The 15020-nt window shown below is 38.4% G+C and overlaps 1 protein-coding gene across 6 annotated transcripts in view; it reads right to left on the minus strand.

Moving 5' to 3' along the window:
- PARD3B (par-3 family cell polarity regulator beta) overlaps nt 1-15020 on the minus strand; it is a 948983-nt gene that overhangs the window by 848226 nt on the left and 85737 nt on the right. Inside the window, exon 1 of one of the 6 annotated variants that reach the window (XM_072961409.1) lies at nt 8643-8688. The exons of the other annotated variants lie outside the window; for them this stretch is intronic. Within the exon in view, the coding sequence (XP_072817510.1) occupies nt 8643-8666 (24 nt within the window). The 5' untranslated portion in view covers nt 8667-8688. Of the gene's footprint in view, nt 1-8642; nt 8689-15020 lie in introns of those variants that run through there. 6 annotated transcript variants of the gene reach the window in all.

The following is a 15020-nucleotide window of genomic DNA, read 5'->3' on the forward strand; positions in this document are numbered from 1 at the left end:
TAAATATGGAAATAAAAATATCCTTTCATTGTAAGTGCTTTCATACAATGCATTCCCAATTCCTATCATGTCAAACACGAAAATCTGCATTCTTCAATATGTTAAGACAAATGATCAAAAGTTTGCCTTTAATGATTAACTTGGAGAGTGGCAAGCACTTCATTACACCCCAGCTGACAAGAACTGTATATGCTTCATATGTTAGCAAGCCACTTCTACAGCTCATTTTGGTATATGCAGACACAACAGAGACTCCCAGATGAAAACGAAACTAGTATTTATCCATTACTTTAAAAAAGTCTAGCATCTGAGAACAAGCAACTGATGTTTTATTCCATATTCAGTTTTATCAGCTCAGACATTTTCTGCTGTGTCATCTACTTTTGAGATTTGAATAAGGAACAGAGAACTCAGGGATGTAACGTATAGCATGGTGGCTACAGGTAGTAATATTGTATCGCATATTTGAAAGTTGTTATGAGATTAGATCTTAACAGTTCTCATCACACGAAAAAAATTTGTAACTGGACTTACTGTGATTTCACAATATATACAAATATCAAAACATCATGCTGTACATCTGAAACTAATATGTCAATTATATCTCAAAAAAAGGAATGGAGAGTCTTACAGTAAAATCTACTGGTAAGATTAACCAACGACTAAATTATTAGACAGTAATGAGGTTACATTATATCAAAGCAACAACATTAGCCTCAGATTATGAATCAGAAGTCCCATCTAATTAAGGTCCCTATTCTTTGAACAACACAAGTTTTTGTTTGCTGTCATATTTGAATACTGAACAAGATTTTTGCATTTTGTTTCTCATCTGCTGTGACTCATACACTTAAAAATGTTTCACAACTTTACCTAATGCACACACACACCAAAAAAAACCCCACTTTTCTAAGGACACCACTTCATTCTAGAAGAATGTAACTACATGAGAGCTAAAACTAGAACTGGTAAATGTCTAAGTACCAAACAAATACATTATTATTATTTTAAAAGGAGTTGCTATCTACTGGGCATGACTCACCGTAGCAGCTGCTTTACACATAATGAGATTAATCTTCACTACAACCTTTACAGGTAGGCATTACTAACACTCGTATGCAGGCGAGGAAAACAAGATGGGGAGGTAGCTTCCCTCACAGAAGGTCGACGAGCTTATGAGGGAAGGGCCCACACGTAGAATTTATAAGCCCAGGTCCAACTCGACATTTCAAGTATTCTGTACCCCACCCATCTGCCTTCAGTCTCGTGTTTGTTTTTAAATCAAAACAATCTAATGGAATAATTTCCTTTATTTGGTAAAATAAGTAGACCTATTAGAAAAATGGACATGAGTTCAGCTCCCAGAAGTTTGACCTTACACTTCTGTATCACTGTGGGTGTCAATTCAGCAAATACCTTTCAGTAGCCACACTGTGACCAAGGACAGGGGTGGTATTTTCACCAAAACAGTACTGAAACTCAGTAGGAGAATGCAGAGCTCAGGATAAGCTGTGAGGAACCTCAGGAAATGAGCGAAATCACAGTAAGACAGCAGGATGGCAGGGAGGCAGGACAGGCAAAGATGGGTAAGAGGTGATGTGTGAGCCAACATGCAGGACCAGGACCAGGCTGGGGAAAAACGGTCTGAGGTTACGGCTCAGATTAAGCTCACGCCGCCTGCTCATAATGGTAAACTGAGATGACCAATTCTTAAAATGTGGCAAATGTTAAGGTAGCAATTTGTTTAGTTTTGGGTGCTTGGATAAAGGAGACAAAGTAACACAGCTCTGCTTCTTCACTGGACATAATGGTGCTGTAGCATGAGTGTAAATCTGGTAATGCAGCCTAGGAATTCAGAACATATGTACTAGAGCAGCAGTTCTAACAAACTTGCGGGAGTCCCCCAAACCTTTCCAGGGGGTCCAGCAGGCCAGAGCTACTTCCATAATAAGTCTTTTATTTGCCTTATTCACTGTGTTGCCCTTGGGAATGATGGGTAAAGTAGGCACCAAGCCTTATGAATTGTCATTTTATTTTTTAACACCACTGATTCCCAGTTAAAGAAAAAAAAAAAGTTTCACTCAAGGTCTTTGATGATGCAATAAGCATTGTAACTGTTATTAAATCTCAGCTCTTGAATACATGTCTCTTTAATATTTTGTGTGCCAAAACAGAAAATATGCACAAAGCACTCCTGGTATGTGATGAGTCTCTAAGGGAACAGAACTTGTGCAATCAGTTGCAAGCTGACCTAGCTGTTACCATAACAATACCGTCAATTGAAAGAATAACTGATAGACACGCTGGATTTTCAGACTTTAGAATTTGGCAGACAATTTCTTAAAAATAAAGCAAGCTTGTCACTTCAAGAAAAACTGATAGAATTTGTTGTCAATAATAAAATTCCAGCCGTCAGATGAAAATCAGAATTTTGGATAACTTGTATCGACTACAGTAAACTTGATAGCTTCCCAATACTTAAAGACCTTTCTGGTAAAACTGGTGGTGATATTAATTAACATAATTCTGATATCATACAATGTTAACATTTGGAAGATCTGCATAACAGCTACCAATATTTTCCAAGGAACAAATGTATGATGTTATGAAGTCATGCATGAGAAAAAAATAGCCATTCAAAATGCAAGATAAACCAACAGATTAACTTAACAGAATATTAAAAGTTCATTGATATGGTTTCAGTTTCATCCTTGCAAAAAACCTTTACGCTACCACTTGTCAAGTCTTGGTATATCAAAAAAGAATATACACAATTTCCAACTACATAGCTGTGTGAGGTTTTCATCATAAATCAAAAGAATGCATCACAACAAATACAGAGAGATCTGAGAGTCCAGCCGTCTTCCATTAAGCTAGACATTAAAGATCCGCGAAAATGTAAAACAGTACTTTCCTCACTCAAGTTTTTAGTTTAAAAAAAGTTACTTCTCGGAAAAAAATTTCTTTACCATGTAGTGGGCTCATTTTTCAATTTTTAAAATGTGTTAGATGTCTCAGTTCTAGTGTCTAATCAAAATATTGATAAATATAAACCACAAACTTAAGCTCAATCCTCAAGGATTGAAAAGAGTTAAGAGGTTCTGAGACCAAACGTCTGAACCCTCTATAGCACAGGACTGTACTTCAAAGGGACAGGAGGAAAGGGTGCCTGGTTCTCCTGGCTCATTCGGCCTCTGGTACTGAAGTGCTTGGCTTGAATATTAAATGTCGTTTAGAGACGTTTTAAGGAAAGGAAACTGAAGTGAGGGTTCACTCCTGTGGACTAGGGAGACTCCAACGGCTTCAGAAGCATCTTCTTGACTCCTCCTGGTATTCTTGTTCAACAGGGGGGAAACAAGGGAGACTGAGCAATCATCAGCGCCGGGCAGTGGCCGGGGGACTCGCCAGGTACTCCCATCTAGTGGGGATCTCATCTCTGCATCATCCCCCCTGGGACGTTCCTTTGGTGGAAAACAAGGAAAGGGGGAGGATACTACTGGGTCCTAAGACACAACTGAACACAAAGACTTGACTGCAGAGGAACTGAGCGCTGTAAGAAGGTCCTAAGAACTAACAGTTCTTCCCCAGAAGGGTAACCACAAGCTACCAGCCTGACCTAGACAAGTCCTGACCTGAAGGGACAGCAGGGCAACCAGCTGGCAGGGCTCCCTGGGCAGAACATTCAACCGCTCAGCCTCAAGGGAGCATCCAAGGCTCTGGGAGGGAAGGAAATCAGGGCTTAAACTCGTGCTGGACCTCTGCCAAAGTCCTATGACACTTTGACAATTAGTGGCTTCATTTATGACATATCCCACAAAGCAATACTGCATATTCTATAAATTCATTCATTTATGCTTTAAAATTGAAGTTATACAGAGTTATGAACAAGCTAGATTTTGGCAGCACTTTTCTTAAGGAATTCTGAAACATCACAAAATTGCTATTATTAGCAGGAATTAATGTGTTATGTTCCTAAAAGAAAATAAAGGACAAAAATTTCACAGAGACAGAAGGGGGACAAAACCACCAAACACAAGCAGCAACTTATTTAAGGGATCAAAATTTAGCACAGGAGTAGTCACTTCAGAAATACATTTCTGTGACCTATGGAGTGGAGACCAGTGCTTACCTGGATGCCAGCTGGATCTGCTAATGATTTTTTACACAGCCTCTGAACTCGTTTCAGGGACAGCATTGACTTAACGGTAAATTAGCATTTTTTTAAAGAGCATCTGTTTCTATATCTTATTTTCATACTCCCCTCCAATGCTGCATATTAGATGGCAAACTGTAAGTACTCCATAAAATAACTATCTGTTTAAAATGGTTAAAGGCTGTGGATGGGCGGGAAAGATACGTCTCTTTAGGGGGCCTGGAAGTATCTGCTTGTTGCTTTTCTTTAAAAAAAAAAAAAAAAAGCAAAGACCAGTTAGGAGATGGTTAATTGCGATAATAAATGTGGTTGAAATGAAACTATTGATTGAAGGAGAAAACCTTCAGACCAAGGGAGACAACACAGGGGATGGAAATTTATAATTTAAAGGGTCCAATACTCAATAAACATTTGCTCAACTGCATCTTCCCTGAGGGGAACAGATGAAAAGGAAGTCCATTGCCCAGAGACCTCACTGAGAGCTGTTACGCGAGCACGTCACACCTCCTCCTCGTGCCAGGACCTTTCCGGCTGGAGGTGAGCTTCCGCAGGGGCTTTCAAGCAGAACCACAAAGCTGTGAGCCCCCCATGCAGACAGAAAACAGACTTAGCTCAGAGTCTTCCAATCTTAGAAAGGGAATGACATTAATGCCAGAACTGTATTAAAGAGTAGTGGGTGCTAGTTTATGTTTAGCATGAAAAGGAACTTTGGCTTGGGCCAAGGTAGTTGTAATATTCTTTGTAAGTAGTACCTATTGTTTATGAAGGCCGATTAATGTTATTTTAATGCTGTTAAATAATATATGAAAGCACTTAAGATGATGATAAAATGGTCTCAATGCCACCATCCACATACAGGGAAGTCGAGACCATGGTGTACATCCAGCCTGACCTACAGAAGTATTTTCTTTGACACGTGCAGTAGTTTAACGGTGGGAAATTTTGCATAGAAATCTGGTTTTCCAGGTTCTGATGGCATACAACCTGTCAAAACTGGGCCTGCCTTCTACTGTGAAGTAATCAGCGGGATCTGAGCCATGACTACACACATACACACATATACACACACATGGAGTTCTCTCCACCTGGCCAGTCTCCACGACTCCTTACTGCCTTCCTGCAGCCCCCTGCACTCCTGTGATTTCCCTGTCCACCTCCACTGTTGACTAAGCTGAAAACCTGTGGCCTGGCCAAGTGTTTCATACAGAATATCTCAGGGGATCCCTCTCACCGGGGCCAGGGACCCCAAGTGCAGGCTGAGAACACAAGGGAAAAAATGACTTCTTTAGGGCTATCTTTGTGAGCCAAACAGTAATGTAATGTAAAAAAATTGCCCAGTTTTGTCAAAATTAGTAGGTTTCTTCCAATGAAGTAACAGAAAGCTAAAATCACTATTTTTGATTACTTTTTAGGTCAGAAACACTTGATAACGCTCAAAAAAGCAGTCACACATCTAAGAATACAAATTGAGGAGTTAGTAGCATTTTCTGAGATCAGCATATCTCCACTGGTGTTTCAGCCAGAGAATGCTCAAACACCTGGAACAATACGATAGCTGGCCTGGCTACTTAAACTTTCAAGGACTGAGATATTTGCTATACATACTCCCAAAGAAATGGAACCAAGGTTGTGCATTTTAATATCTGTAAGCTTTTAAATGTCTGTAAAGAATATAAAGATTGATTAGGTCTTGGCTATTTCTTTGCATAAGTTATTAGGAAGAAATAAAATACTCGTAGACACGTTGGTAATAGCAGGTTACGCCCTGGAAATAAAAGTTGGGATCCTTAAATATCATGACTTTTGTTGGATCCTGGAGACAACTTTTTTTTTTAGTATCAGAAGCTGACATAATGTAAATGAATAAAAATGTAAAACTCTTGTGAGCTCTGCCCTTAATTTCTAGAAACCTACTTAACAGTGAAAACAGCATCTATTAAGTAACCTGTGTTAAGTCCTCCAAGGTTTGAAAGAGAAAGAGAAACCATTGGATGCATATTCCAGAGATTATGCAACATCTTTCCTTTACCATTCCTCAGTTTTGACATAACTGGAGGTGAAAAAAAAAAGGTCACTAATTTTCAAAGAGGTTTCTGGCTGACAACAGTGCCTGCAAATAACAGACACACTTTCCTAGAATTTTTTGTTCAGGCTGCTTATTTACTAAGAGCAGAGATGTTTTTAAAACTTAGGTGTAATCATCAATAATCCTTTTTGTGTTCTTTAAGCTGTAGAATCCAATAAAGTAGGAAGTTTATACCTATGGAAATGTAAAACAAGATGTACAGATAATTAACTCCACACCTAATACTCAATCCTGCACTTGCTCTGTAAAGCAACTCCAGCTTGCCTGGTCTCTTCCACAATAGTTTGACTTGAATGATTTCAGTAGGGGAGACTAACTTTTAGTCTTCCAAGTGTCTTTGAATAAAGGTCAAAATATAAAATTTCAGCATAACCCAAATGCGAAATGGAAAATTAATGTCATCGAGCAATCAGAAAAATGATCTGCCATAGGAAAGCACTTTGTAATAGTCGCACATTTGTCTTTCTTTGCCCAGTAGGTTTGGATCAGGTTGTAAGCGTCACTGTATCATTCACAGCTTCCACCATGGGCTTTGCACACAGAGGTGTCAGTAAACATTTGAATACTCAAAAATTATAGAAAACACGAAACTAAAATGTGTATCTGTTATCAAAAAGCTCTTAAATTTTTTTTAGTTTTTAAAAACTATTTTGTAAAGCTCCTTGAGTGTTAGTAGCATGCAACCATGGCCTGGCAAAGTATATCATCAAAATAAATAGAAAAAAATTATGGTGAGACACACTACTTAAAATCAAGTATAGTGAAGTATTTCAATTCATTGTGCCATTTGTTTTAAGTATAATCTTCAAACACTCCTATGTAAGAGAATGATCATGCTTTCATTTGTTTCATGTAATTACTTGACCGTGTATGGCCTATAAAAACCAGCCTTTTAAAAAATTCAAGTACGTAGCCTTTATAAAGCTATCGACCCAGTTCCAGTTTTCTTTATTGTGCTTTGGTTTCTCCAGAAGGAATTAAGCTACAAATTAATAGTTCTCGTAAGTAGGAAACAAAGGTTAAGCGTGAAATAAGGAACACACCTGGAGTCGCTTCCTCTTTCTCCTCCAGATTTCCATACTCCTAGTAACAGAAGCAAGGGACTGAGACGTGGAATGGAATACGTGTGTCAAACAGCATCATCTACAACTCGGTCTGTGACAACCACTTTACCTTGATCCCCAAAAGCAGCAGCTCTAAAGTTATTAAGACTAACGTAGTCAACCTGAGTATCCAGTGACATCACTGTCTTACTCTGGACAGACCAGGCTGTGTGTGAGCTCAGAACTTCAGGACTATGCCTAGAACACAAAGGCAGAAGGCAGAGTGAAACCACATGGGAGCCACTACCACCTCTACCATTTAAAGCTTATTCCTTCTCTCCAGGACAGCCAGGTATCTGCCCTCACTATTCGCACAAGCCTCTCTGGTCAGCCCACAACGAGAGATTCTATGAGATGATGTTGCTCGTGTTAGAAGGCAGGTCACACTGAAAAAGCACACATGGAACATTACACTGGAAACATGGACAGTGTTTATGGTGAGCAACACAGAAGGAAGAAATTCGAGTTAACTCTTCCACTTCTGTCAAGTATGTGATCAGAGAACTGGAAAGGGTTGCTGAATGTTTCTACATGTTTCCTCATTTATGAAGGACTGACCTAAGATCTCTGCAGCCCTAGAACAGTGAGACTCTAAAAACAGTGATGTGAGATCAAAAAATAACACCAACACAAAGTACTGTACCAGGAACAAATGTGAAACAGAACTGCTCACACCTAACAGTTTATCATCGGAACCCTCAACATGTCCATGCTCAATGCCTTCTACCCACTTTGCCACCTCAAAGAAGCCTGGTTGCCCATGAAAGGCCCAATTCAAATATCGTTTCTTTGTAGTACACTGGTAGGTTGACTGTAAAAATGACCCAAGTTACACTCCTCCTCCCATGCCCCGCACCCACAGCCTTCGCTGTGCAACTCTGCAGCACTTATCAAAAGGCAATTCCTTTTGAATATTGGCTGGTTTTGTGAGTTGCTTTTGCCACCTGATCATGTGCCAATTCTGAACCTAGACTTCGGCTTGCTTTGCCATGAGAAAAAGCCCAAATGAGCCTGCTGGAGGAGGAGAAACCACCAGAGGTAAGTCTTCCCAGTTAAATCTGTTTTAGAGACCAGCTTACAGCTGGTTGACCCCCAAGTACCTGAAAGGGCCCAGCGAATACCAGCAGAAACACATCCCCAAGCTGCAGGTGACCACAGGTACGAGTAAACACACTGAAAACCAGAACACGGCAGCTGGCCTAAAGACGGACAGGCAGCAGTTAACGCTCGTTGTCTCAGGCTACTGAGTTTTATGGTGCTTTGTTACGCACTGTTAACCAACACAGGTGTATATACTGACCTTCAGGTCTCCCCGTGTCAGCATGGTGCTTCTCACACCACAGCACAGTTAAGGACAGGCATCCCCTGGGTCATGATCATCTCGTGGACTACTTCACGATTTGTATCCTCCAACTCCTAACAGGTTGTATAGAGATGCTTAATACACGCTGTATAAAAACGAAGAAGTGAAGTGCAATTTCAGAACATATAAGAAAAGGGTGCTTAAAACCTCTGCAAGGTGAAATGGCCTTTCCACTTGGGACACAAAGGCACAGTACAGCTGGGAAAGCTGGGAATTCTGGGAATGCAGGCAAGGAGGCACTTCTTGTGCACAACAGACAAGCAGGGCTAGGAGAGAGAGGCAGGACTCTGAATTAGAAAAGGGAAAGTAGTTCCGCCACGGAAATTCAGGCAGTATGACCACATGGCTTTAGGAAGAGGAGAGGGTTGACTGAATTGGGCAATCCACAGCCTGGAATGTAAAAATGCTGCTTACAAACAGCGTTCTCTACAAGGAATGACTTACTGACACCTGCACAAGGAATTTTGCTACAGAACTAAAAGCATCAACAGTAAGACATCCATGTTTCCAGTAAATGAAATGATGGTAAGTCTCCAGAGTCACGAGGGATCCCTCTACTCTCAGGGAAGAGCTGCAGTGAGTACAACCCGAAGTAAAGGCACTAAAACTATTTCAGGGAGGGAAGGTGTGTTGCTCCCTTGGCGCTGCTCTCTGTGGAGAGCAGTGTATTTCAGATCCTCTGGTGTCAGAGAGGTCTCCAAGAATTCTGCTCTGCATGTACTGTGCAGTGTGTTCAGTCCACTAGGAGCTGTGAAAAATATACCATTTCAGAAATCAGTTTCTTCAGAAGATAAACCAAAAAATCCATGGGGCTCACTTTATGGCAATATTTGCTGGATTGCAGTGGTCTGGAACCAAGCCTGCACTCTCTCCGAGGTATGCCGGTACAGAATCCTCAACATCTTAGTTTGGTTTTACAAGTTTTTTGAACTTTGTATGAATGTACTCACCCATTTTTGTCTGGATGCTTTTGTTCAAAAATGTTTGTGCGATTCACCCACGTTACTGCATGAAGCTGTAGCTTGCTGATTTTCGTTAACTATGAAATTCCCTCATTAATGTAACAGATGCTAGCTAGTTACCTATTCACTTTTCATGTATCTATTTACTTTATTGACATATAGTTGATTTACCATGTTGTGTTAATTTCTGATGTACAGCATAGTGGTTCAGTTATACATTTTATTACATTATATATATATATATGTATATATTATATATATATATGTATATATATATATATATATATTCCTTGTCATATTCTGTTTCATTGTAGGCCATTACAAGGAACTGAATTTAGTTCCCTGTGCTGTACAGTAGGACCCTGTTTATCTAGTTACCCATCTTCTTAATGACCATTTGCCTTGTTTCCAGTTTGGGGCTGTTGTGAGCTAGGTTGTAATAAAGCATTCTTACACATGCACCCCAAGGTACAAGTGTACGACTCTCCTTAATACATGACTGGATCATAGGGTTAGACTCATTTTCAGCTTCACCAGATAAAGAAAATGGTTTGGCAAATCAGTTATGCCAATCCACCCTTCCATCGTCAGGGTCCTGGTTCCTCTCTGTCCTAGTCGACACTTAATACTATTAGTTATTGCCTTTGCTATTTGGATGAGTATGTAGTGGTATCTCACTGTAATTTTAATTTCTATTTCCTTGATAATCAATAGATTTGAGTACTTTTCTTATGTTTGGGGGGTTGGCATATTTCTTTTTCTTGAAGTTTTTTTTTTACTTAATTTTTCCGTTGGGTTGCCAATTTTTAGGCATACATTATATATTCCAGGTATCTGTCCTCTCCTGGATATTGTTGTGTTTCCAGTATATTCTCCCACTTTGGCTAGCTTAGACTGTATGATCTAAATTTTAAATTTATCTTTTTTTCTAGGCAGTTTATATATTTTGTGTCCTATTTGGAGATTATATTTTTAATCCTTGTTTTTCTAATTAACTGGAAAAAATTTAGATTTACTTTAAATCATATGATATAGGACTGGAAGAAAAGCTGCCATACTGTAGTGTCTCTAACCCCAGATGCTACACCATCACCACATGCGATATCCAACTGTAATCTGAAGACACAATTTAGAAAAATAACATTTTTAAGAGATGCAATTTTTAGAATTAAGAGCAACAGACAGAAAATACAGTGGATAATTAAATACTGTCTATACATGGTGTTCAACTATAGCTTTTTGGAAAGGACAGAGTGCCAGAACATGATTTAATGGCTGTAAAAAAAAAAAAACCCTAAAAGGTACAAATAATATAACCAATAAAAGGCAGATTTGGTAATTAAGGGAGACACTAAATTTGGATGCTAAGGCATAGTTCTATGACAACCCTGGAGTCTTTCTGCATGTTACTTTATTATTAATATTATTACTATTATTATGTGCACATAATTATACTTTTAAAAAGGTTCTGTTTTTAATGTGTATTTGGATATGGTGACTATACAACAGTAAGACCAACTTTATTAAATGTACAGAGAAGTAAGCATCTTTAAGCTTCAAGAGAGTGATTTTCTTTTTTGAGGCTATCCAGTTATTTAGAAAGTGCTGCTGCTTCTCAAATTTTGAATGCATTTTTGGAATTACATTTGCAACAATATAAATGGTATGTACTCAATGCATTAGTTTCTGATAGGAATTTAATCTCATCTCCTTATAACTACCATATGTACTTTTATATTAAATTTATTTAGGTATAATTTACATGTACTAATGTACACCTATTTTAAGTGTACCTCCAGAGCTTTGACCAATGTATATATACATCCATATCCATGTATCCACCACTGCATTTCCACCAGTAGCATTCCATTGTTGGATATACCATATTTCAGGTTCCAGGTTTTTGCTATTACAAATAAAGCTGTGATGAACTTTCATGTACAAGTTTACTTTTAGACATGTGTTTCATTTCTCTTAAGTACTTACTACTGTAAACTCTATGTCATATGGCAGGCATATACTTAGCTTCATAGGATGATGCTACACCATCTTCCAAAGTGGTTGTACTGTTTCATGTTTCTACCAGTAATGGGTGAGAGTTCTGGACGTTCCACATTCTTGCCAGTACTTGTGATGTTAAACGTGTTCCTTACAGTGTCTGTTCAAATCTTTGCCCATTGTTTCATTGGTCTGTTTGTCTTCTTATTGGGTTTTGACAGGGTTTTTTTCCTTTTTAATGTATTTTGGATATAATCCTTTGTCACACTGTCTTTCAAAGAGAGCTTCAAAACTGTAAGGGTAGTGTCATTAGAAGTGTTCGTCTACTTTGCAGTCTATTCTAGATGTGTAAGTATATAAACTAAAGTGTTTAGAATTCTATAGTTTTTAGGTGGTAAAGAAAAACAAGGGATAATAGTCACAAATTCAGGTTAGTGGCTTAATATTGGCAGGGGCACTTCAGGATTTCTGGGGTTCAGGACACATTCAATTTCTTGAACAGGGAAGTGGTTACACAGGTGTAAAAGTATATACTTCATAATTTATAGTTTTTCTTTTAACTGTACATGCTTTATAAGTGATGTATATCTCACATTTTAAAATGTTTAATGAAGCAACTCATACAAAAGCCAAATAAACCAATGAATCCAGAATAAATTAACTGTTAAAAAAAAAAATCAGTGCTTTGGCTGGAACCAGAAAGCATCCTTGAAGGAAAAGAAATATATTGCAGTCACACTTAATGATAAAAGCCATTGAAAAGAAACTCAAGACACTCACTATCCAGAAAACATCTAACATTTTATGTTGTCACATCAAGAAAGCAAACAAGCGTGGTAGAAGTATTTTCTTCACTTGCTTTTGGAATTTGAAATTGCCCACTTATGATGCTTAGTGAGCGGTGTGTGGCTCTACTTAGCCAAAAGAAGTTACATGATCATTCTATATTTTTGCATCTTAATAGCTCATTTAATAAGCACTTAAGTAGTAAGGTACTCTCACAAGAGTGGACTATGAAGTCTGAGGTAGCAGCAGCAACGTTTTGACTGCTAACTCACAGGCTGATGAACACTATTTACAAGCAAAGGTTTAAGGGACCTGGAGTTGGAAGACACAGGAAAATCCTTTGTATGATATATGATATTAAGCAAAAGTACAGGCTATTTCTTAAGAAATCCATGAAGCCAAAATTTTTCCCTTCATATAATTAGTGAAGTGCTTGAGGGAAAAATAGACAAGTATGAATATTTCTTCTGAATACTCTTTTCTGAAGAGTCAGTTAAAAAAAAAAATGTAAGTTATCACCTAAATTCTATATAGAACTGTCAATGGACACTTTTTCCTTTTCTAATAAATTAGTATGCTTGAAAAATTGCATATTTTATATCAGAGGGCCTGAGATTTCTCAAAGTTTACTTAATACAGTTAAGCAAATACCACTGTAGAGCCAATGAAGTAACAGTTTGCTTTGATCTCAGCCTCACTGACTGAGCACAGGTGGTTATCAAATACACACAATATGACTTCTCTCCGTTTACATTCTCACAGCTTTAACATCAAATAAAAATTCTCCAGAATCCTGTTAATAATGTAAAGGCACCAGCATCTCTGTCTAACTCCTGCCTAGACCACCCAAGATTTAAAGATGTGGTGAGCCAACCAACTTCACTGAGTACCTGTATCTTAAAGAAGTGGCAGCAAAGAGCAGAAACATGATTACAATGGCTTCCAGTCTTGAAAAAGGGGGTTCATGCTTGCCATTTTATATTCCCTAGTTCTCCGGGGAGGAGCATTTTGATTTAAATAAGAAGTATCGTAAGAATATATGGTAAATACATGCAGATCCAATTGGTATGAATTATGATATCACACACAATAAACGTCAGCTGGGATTCTGTGGATCCTAGTATTTTCAAACTGCATATTTCCAGGGATATATTATGTATTTATCCCAAGAATTCTATAATGGGAAATTCCCCACTTCTTTTACTAATAAATTGGCATAGCTTAATGTCCAATTAAAATTTTTTTAATTTACAGTTATTCAAACCACCTAAAGAGAAATTTCTAGCTTTGAAAAAAATGTTTATGTTTATTGTTTAAAAAGTCAGTGGAACTATTTTTCCCTTTCAGTTAACACATAAGTCATAAATACTAAGAAAATCTACCTTGGTATGCAAAAAAGATTGATGACCACATATGAAGATGAAGTGATCAGCAGGGTTGAGACATCAAAAAAGAAACTATCTGCTGTATGTGGAGCAGGTGCTCTGGATAGTAAAATAAAGTAATGACCGTCCCTGTCCTCAAGGAACTTTTGGTCCCTAAGTGGAGATGTGTCCCCATGAAGACACTGTAATGCAACATTTGAAAAGTAAGTATCCTAGAGACATAACTTCAACTTTAGGGAAGTCTAACTTGGCGGGGTTTTGAAAGGTAAACACAAATCAGTGGACAAAGAGAACTATTGAGATGTCCTAGATGGGGTGGTGGGCTGTGTAACCAAAGGAGTAGAGAAAGGGACAGCCCCCCTCAGAGGACAAAAGTGAATTCATGTCACCTAAGTAAAGAATTCTTATGAGAAGAAGCTGGGACAAGACTACCAAAGGTAGCAGTCTACCAGCTCCCAGACACAAAATGTTGGCCAGTGGACCTTTGATGTCTTCCTCTCAGTCACTCAGTATCCTTGAGTTGGCTCCAGGAAGGGCTAATAAACCAACCTTGGATTTCATACAAAAGCATTGCACATATGAACTTTGTTGGGGAAGATGTCAAGAAGAATTTGCAGTTTGTAATCTGAACAAGTAAGTGACCGGTAGTATCCTTTACAATGTAGGCGATATAAGGGGTCAAATTTGCAGGAAGATAATCAGTTCTATTTTAGACATGCTATATCTGAGGTGGCAGTGAGATATTCAAGCAATAATCTTCCGCAAGTGTTTAGAGATAGGGATAAAGTTCAGGTCGAGACAGACTATAGCGTTCACTACAGGGAGGGAAGAGGTGAAGCCTGGAAGTAGACGGCCACATGAGATGAAATCGTACCCTCCCCCAGAAGCATACCCAGGTGGTCTTTTTGTCATACCAGCCAGGATGTATTTCTCAGTCTCCTGGTAGAGATGCATGTTTCAATACCTAGAGCCTTCTATAAATGCCTTTTTTTTAATTGAAATAGTCGGCTTACAATGTTGTTAATTTCTGGTGCACAGCGTACTGATTCAGTTATACATGTATGTATATTCCTTTTCATATTCTTTTTCATTGTAGGCTATCACAAGGTATTGAATACAGTTCCCTGTGCTATACAGTAGGACCTTGTTGTTTATCTACTTAAATACTAACTACTAGCTGTCCT

Source organism: Vicugna pacos, chromosome 5, assembly GCF_048564905.1.
Source record: "Vicugna pacos chromosome 5, VicPac4, whole genome shotgun sequence".
NCBI lineage: Eukaryota > Metazoa > Chordata > Mammalia > Artiodactyla > Camelidae > Vicugna > Vicugna pacos.